This window comes from Mixophyes fleayi, chromosome 2 (assembly GCF_038048845.1).
Source record: "Mixophyes fleayi isolate aMixFle1 chromosome 2, aMixFle1.hap1, whole genome shotgun sequence".
NCBI lineage: Eukaryota > Metazoa > Chordata > Amphibia > Anura > Limnodynastidae > Mixophyes > Mixophyes fleayi.
In genome coordinates this window covers 268,155,332-268,162,679 of record NC_134403.1, presented here as the reverse complement: position 1 = coordinate 268,162,679, position 7,348 = coordinate 268,155,332, and the positions used below count along the sequence as shown (strand labels likewise).

At 47.8% G+C, this 7,348-nt stretch overlaps 1 protein-coding gene across 1 annotated transcript; it reads right to left on the bottom strand.

Moving 5' to 3' along the window:
- Positions 1 to 470: 470 nt before the first annotated feature.
- On the bottom strand, positions 471 to 7,006 carry LOC142138985 (uncharacterized). Its single transcript, XM_075196180.1, has 2 exons — positions 5,136 to 7,006; positions 471 to 2,717 (listed from the first exon to the last, which is right to left on the bottom strand). The coding sequence occupies exons 1-2, from the start codon at positions 6,610 to 6,612 to the stop codon at positions 1,819 to 1,821; spliced, it is 2,376 nt and encodes a 791-aa protein (XP_075052281.1). The 5' UTR covers positions 6,613 to 7,006; the 3' UTR covers positions 471 to 1,818.
- Between the last annotated feature and the right edge of the window lie 342 nt (positions 7,007 to 7,348).

Here is a 7,348-nt window from a genome sequence, read left to right as displayed (position 1 = left end):
GGCACATTACAAACCGCAATGTGTCGAAAGAGCCATTAGATAGCCTCTTGGATGGTGATACCTTCTGTTCTGACGTTTGTGGGGATTGGGGGGTTACAACTAAAATTATTCTACGGGTAAACATCTCTTTCAAACCAATCTACCATTATGGAGACTTCCATGTAATTTCTCTTTGATCAGGCTGTTATGTTATTTTTGTAATATAATAGAATTGTAATATAACAGAATTCTTTTTTTCCCCAAATAAACTCCATTACTAGACCCTGTGGATTTCATGGACTTTCTAAGTTGCAATAAAAAAAAATTGCATTACTGTACGAATGAGATGAAGGAAAATTATATAAAGGGGAAGTATAATCCGTGATTGCCTATAAACTTCATACCACAGATTCCTTCTTCCGCGCACAACCTCTCCTCATGTACAATCATACCTCTTACCACTAGTAAATAAAGACACCGACAACTTCAGCTATGGCTTAAAAAAGGTCACAGTTTATTAAATGTATAAACCTGGTGGGGCGAGAGCACTTGCTTTCAGCTAACTAAATAAAAGCTAAACCAAACAGTGTACGGCCCCCCGGCCTACCACTGATACCGGGACCTAGTCCCTTACGATTGGCCGGTGCTAAATCTGGCGTAATAGTGACCACATCACTTCAGGGCTCACGAATGAATTGCCGTACAATGCAGAACACAGGGTTCCCGTACCGGGTAACCACGAACCAAGATGCTTCGAAGTATGTGGTGGCATTACCCAATCAGCGATAGCACCGTACGCCCGAGTTGCCAACTGCAAGGGCTCTCCTGCCAAGCTGATGACCTTAAAGGTCAGACAGCCCGCCACCAAGTGACCTAATGACCTCAACCAAAGACAACCCAATCTGCTCTATAAACAAATCATTCCCTACAACCGACAAATGTACCCCGTCTTGCCTATATAAATGAACTTTTGTAGCTGTGATCAAAGGATGAGGAATAACCACCCCTCCCAGGGACTGCAACGTCTTTCTCGCCATTCTATTGGCTTTGGAAAGCAGTGTTTTCATAATGGCCATCGATATGGGGGACCTCCACCTAAGCCTAGGTATAATATTAGACCAGCATATGCGCACTTGCGGCCAGTAAGCCTGAATAGCGCGCAAATCTTCTCTTATTGCTATAAAAAGATCAAGGGACTTCCCTTTACCCAAATCGTTACCCCCTAGATGCAACACTAAAACGTCTGGTCTTCCTTCACTACCCTCCAATTTCTTCAATAAAGGAATAAGAGCACTCCACTGCATACCCCTATAACCAAACCATTTAATTTGAAACGAATCAGGTATTACTGAACCTCTTACCTCCCTATCGTGCCTGGATGCCCAGTACACATAGGAATGACCTACCAACCATATCTGTCTCTCTCGATCCGATGGACCTGTAAATAAAATCCGCATTAAAACCAGATCGCACACCACGATCCTCCTGATCCATCCACCTCAGTTTACAACTCCTTTACCTGCCACCTTTACCACTCCTCTGATAAAACCTCTTTCCAACCACTTACCATTCCAATATCAGCTCCATATCAACCGTAACCACATATCATATATAAAAACATTCTTTTAACAAACCTTAAAATAATATTATAAGCCTACAATAACAGTAAAGTGATATGGGGTTTAAACGTTGACCCAGGTGGAGGTAAACACCCAACCATTCATGGAGGCGCACCACTAATCAGGCCTTGATCCAGAAAGGATGAGAAAAATCCCTCCACGCCCCCGCTAAAAGCGACGAGCAGAGGAGCCCTGGGCTAACGTACAACGAAGGGGGCTGCTAGCCTAGCTCAGGTCTAACATATTTCTTATAAACATCAGACTTCCATCTACCTATAGACTTAATTGCAGATATAGACGCTCCTCTCCCAGCCGCTGCAGTAGCTGCCCCAATCCGAAAGGAGTGGGTACCGTACAACTCTGGGTTCAAACCAACATGCTTCAGCGTAGCTTTAAGTACTGCATTGAACTGAAACTTGGTCAATGGAGCCCCATCCGCATGTATCAACCATGGCTCAGATCCACTGGGTCGGACCCCCTCCAATCTAGAGCATAACATAAACGCACAGATACTCTGGTCCTCATGAGCTTTGATCGACATCCAATACCCTTTGCTCATTTGATCCGTCTTTGATCTGAGAATCTTACAAGAGAGGACATTATGTGCAAGTAAAACATGCCTGGCCATTAGCGCATTGCCGATAACATGTTTAGAGGGGGAAACCAATTCGCTGACTCTGAACGCGCCAAAAAAGGCAAGTGAAAATGCAGTACTAAACAACAGGGTTTCATAATCTGACTTTGTAACACTAGCCAGCGCAACTATCAACTGCCTCAATAGACTCGTCTCTATGGGCCTGCGATGATCCTCGACTGATGGCTGCTCCCTCGCCCAACCTCTCATGGCCCTTGATATAAGAAAACCCTTTGTTACGTCATTAAACCCATATAAACGGGCCATAAAGGAGATGCCCGCTAACATGGAGGACATAGCCGCCTTAGATAAACCCTCCTTGAAACGCTCCCAAATAAAAGTGTCTATATCCTCTTTCTGACCTCCATCTTGTCGACCCTTTGATTCCAGAAATCTACACCACTGCTGCCAGGCTGCCTGATACACTCTCCTGGTAGAAGGGGCCAACGATCTTACAGCTAGATCTTGCAAGCCTGTTCGACAATCTGCCAGATAGATGGGGGACACGGGGAGCCAGTAAGCTTAGCTTGAGGAGCCAAAGTTCTAAACCTTGTCCATTGAAAGCGCGATAAGGCATCTGCTATGTTATTGTTTACGCCTGGAACATGCCTAGCGCTAAAAGTGATGTCCTTGTCCAGGCAACGCAGCACCAAATGTCTTAGTAAGGCTATAGCGGGAGGAGATGAAGAACTCTGCTTATTGATGCACTGCACCACCCCCAGGTTATCACACCAGAAAACGACTTGTTGACCTACCAGCCTATCGGCCCACAATTCCACCGCAACCACAATGGGAAAAAGTTCCAAAACCAGCAGGTTTTGAACTAACCCTCTAAGCCGCCATAGATCGGGCCACAATGCAGCACACCACTCCCCGTCAAAGTAGGCTCCGAATCCTGTCGAGCCCGCTGCATCGGTGTACAGGTTCAGCTGCTCGTTAGAAGCGATGGGACTAGGCCAAATACGAACCCCGTTAAATGTAACGAGAAATGACAACCAAATGCGCAAATCCTGCCTAATTTCCTGCGACAGTGTCACCCAAGCATGAGGACGAGTGAACCCAATGATTGCCATTTGCAGCTTCCTGCAGAAAACCTTCCCCATGGGTATTATTCTGCACGCAAAGTTAAGAGACCCTAAGAGAGACTGTATGCTCCGCAACTTCAGGGACCTAGAACGCATGGCCATTTGAATTAAAGTCGCCAGCTTGTTAACTTTTTCCAATGGCAACCGACAACATCCTTTAACTGTGTCAATCTCTATGCCTAGAAACGACAGGCAGGTAATAGGTCCCTCAGTCTTGCCCTGAGCTACTGGAACCCTTAAAATTGAAAACAGATACTGCGCATCGCGCAATACGTTGGAGCAGACTGGGGAATTGGCTGGCCCCATGAAAAGGAAGTCGTCCAGGTAGTGAGCAATACCCGGATGACCAGATCCTGCTTGCACACACCAGTGAAGGAAGGAACTGAACTTTTCAAAATAAGCGCAGGAAATAGAACACCCCATCGGGAGGCATAAGTCTACGTATATACCGTCTGGAAGCCTAAAGCCCATATAATGGAACGACTCTGGATGCAGGGGTAACAACCTAAAAGCCGATTCTATGTCTAGCTTTGCTAACAACGCCCCTTCCCCAAATGATCTAACCAACTCCAATGCTTCCTCAAACGACTGGTACAACACTGAACTATCCTCCGGGTCAATAGCGTCATTAACTGAACTTCCTTGGGGGTGCGACAGGTGTTGTATCAATCGATACCTCCCCGCTTGTTTCTTTGGGACTACGCCTACCGGTGATAACACTAAATCTGCCAAAGGAGATACTTCAAACGGCCCTGCCATGCGACCTAAAGACACTTCCTTTTGAACCTTCTCTAACAAACTCTCGGGAAAAGTATAGGCAGACTTCAAATTCTTGGCAGCCTGAGCGCACACAGCACCCTTGATGGGTAAGCTAAAACCATAACTAAATCCTCTAAATAAAAATTCTGCTAACTGTTGGTCAGGGTGAAGGCGCAACCATCTAGTCAAAGCTTGCACCTTCACTGGTGAACGTGCTTTACTGCTTAGCACCTGACGCCTGCCCTCCTCTGCCTGCCCCTTCTCTACTTCTTGTGCAATCCCGAGCCGGGTGAGTCCCTCTGCATAGGGTGCAAATGTGCTTGTATTTGCAAGCGACTCCCCTTGTACATGTACCGCTATTGAAAGCGAAGCATTTATTGCGAGCGGGAAAGGAGGCCCCCTGCCTCCCCGGCCCTGAAAACCTGGGCACGGCGTTACTTCTCAACTCTGAAACTGAACGTCTAACCATATCCATCCATGTTTCAACATCCTTGGTACCAAACGGGATGTCCCTCTTACCACTCAACCTTTCTCTGAACACCTGATCATACTCTCTCCAGATAAATGGGGCATCTGACTCGTACATCACTGTTATCATATGCAGATAACGCAGAATATCACGCATGGCATCCGGTCTGGTTTCCAGATATACCGCGGCAAATGAGCAGAAACCTGAAATCCACTTGGTAAACGTTTTGTATGTCTCCTCACCCATACCTCCTTTACTTGCTGCCTTTTCTAACTCTTTTTTCGCACGCCCCGTGATTGAAAAAATGTCTACATAAAAACCTTTGTTTATTCGGTCTCTTATGCATGGCCTAATACCGGTAGTAAGCCCTGTGTTAGCGCAACGCACTTTGTCACTGCCATCACCTCCTTCTTCATAAGCAGGTACTGCGCCTCCTGAATTCCTAACCCCTTTTGCCCCGCCAAAATGCTGTTGCAACACTTTCATGAGCTTGCGCGGCCCAGCCTCTGTGTCAGATTCGTTGCTACCCGAGGATGACATGGGAGGACTACATGAATGAGCTACCGGAGAAAAACAATTTAAGTACTCACCGCTGCTTGCTGCTTCCTGCCTGGACGCAGGCGACGCCTCCCTGGTTCCGTGCGACGTTGAAGTACCGCCCTGTGGACCCGACTCGACCCGACCATCAGCGGAAACACACTCGCCTCCTGGCATACCCTGTAATACTGAATGACAAGACATATCAACAGCGGGACTGCTCCCTTGTAAATTCACCCCTGTGCCCACCGCCCCCCTGTTAGTACTGAGAACTTGGCCCGTGAATGGTACTAAGTTGAAACCAGGCGGCATAGGGAATTGGCTGGACGGCGCCTGTGATTGACAGGCAGAAGTCTGCATCATTTGAAGGTGGGCACTATGTACGGTAGCGGATATCGTGCCAGCATAGGGGGTAGGCAAAGACATGGGAAAATTAGGAGGGGGGTAAGGGGCGGACCATTCCCCAATGGCATCACCTCTGAGCGGCATCCTTTGCTGAGACTGCGTCTGCGTACGAAACTCAACCTGTGCGGGCTGGGGAAATGGGCTTCGTAACGGTAGATAGGAACCGGGACCAACTAATGTCTGAGAAGGCATATACCATGTATGCGGTTGCGCCTGACTATGCAACACATTTCCCACCTGACCAAGCTGTGGGAACCTTGTCCCGTTATTGTGCCAGGCTGTCGTGTGAACCTGAGGGATGGGCTGGGTAGGGGGGAACGGGGTAAATGAGGAACCGCTAACATCCTGTGAGAATAATAAAGGAGACATTCCCTCCGCTTGAAAGCTAGAGAAGGGGGGCTGTGAGTTAAGAGCTGCCCTCTCCCTAGCCTGATACTGAACAAAACTGTCTTGTGATTGTACGTTTTGGTGCAACCTGGGGTCAGGTATCTGAGCAGGCAAAACCAGATCCCTCGCAGGCTGAGACACAGGGATTGGCGGTGGAAAGCATACCAGAGACATGAGAGGTGGGGCGCTGTTGGGCCTCGTGTTCTGCGGCTGCCTCTGCACCACAGTCCCTACTTCTGACCGGGCATATGATGGGCCGACTTCCTTACCCTGGTGCCTTTGAGCCACGGGCCTCTGTTCTCTTCCCCCCGCCCTTGAAGGGTTAATAGTGCGTCCTCCACTGTTTTCAGCAGACCGAGCAAACACCAGAGAGGGAGACCCTCTCCTTGCCGTGCTCTGTCTGACCCTGTCTGGAGCTGTAACGCCGGAGACTGGCTGCACAGCCTCTCTCTCTGGCGCATGCGCCCTCCTATCAATGGCTGCCGTGGTTGCGCCCTTCCCCCCTGCTGAACGACCGCGGCGGGAAGAGCGTCTAACCCTTTCTCTTCCCCGCCCGGCCGCACTAGGTGCTGCGCGCTTCGCCCCGCTGCTGCCTCGGCGTGCAGACATAGTGTCAGCGCCGGAGGAAACAGCGGGCATCTGGGCTGTAGAGGAAGCGGGGGGGACATTGCGGGGAGGAGAATCAGCTCCCTCCGAGAATCTAGAGGGGGCAGGGGCACTTCTCTTCGGGCGGGACATGTTTTATAGCCAAAATACACTATGCAGGGAAAGAATTAGGCGATGGAAAGGATAAAGGCAAAATAAAGAAATAAACTGGGAGTTTAAATTGGGAGTAATGGGAAGCAAAATAAACCGAAATAAACAGCAGTAAAAGTAGAGAAACAGCAGTAAATACAATCCCACTGTCTATATAAAGCTTCAATTCCCACCACTACCGCAAAAACAGCTAGAAACACAGTTGAAACACAAAATGCAGCTACTCAGCCTGACACAGCTATTCCAAGGGGATTTCTGCGACGGAAGAGACCCAGCATCCTCTGCGTGAGAATATATGGGCACACAAACCTAAACACTCCCACAGGATTCTATTGGCTGGAGGTGACCAACAACTTAACCCTCAATGGGTAAGTGCTATGCTCCTGAACATGTGGATAAGTTTAAGGACGTTTGGCTTAATGTGCCTCACTTCTCATAATAGTGCTTTCAATAAAAAAATTACTGCCTTCACTTCACTGTGTAATTGGCAGTGTCCAAAGAAAATGTAAAAAAATATATTTATAAACCTGTGAGTAATAATGGGAGTTAAAAATAAACAACCTTAATATCTCATGGTAAGTCCAGTTTGTATATGTTTAACTGTGTCTCATTCATCATTATAATTCGTTATGCACACTAAACATAGACACACTCTTTAAAACAATTATAGTACATGTGTCACCTGTCACTACTTACAGAAACGTCCAGTTACCAGGAT

What these genes read in the sequence shown, in the direction of transcription:
- LOC142138985 (XM_075196180.1), bottom strand. Translation starts at nt 6,612, where the DNA reads ATGTCCCGCCCGAAGAGAAGTGCCCCTGCCCCCTCTAGATTCTCGGAG. An exon ending in GCAGGAAGCAGCAAGCAGCG is followed by an intron (nt 2,718 to 5,135) that starts GTGAGTACTTAA and finishes TCTATCTGGCAG; the next exon opens with ATTGTCGAACAGGCTTGCAA.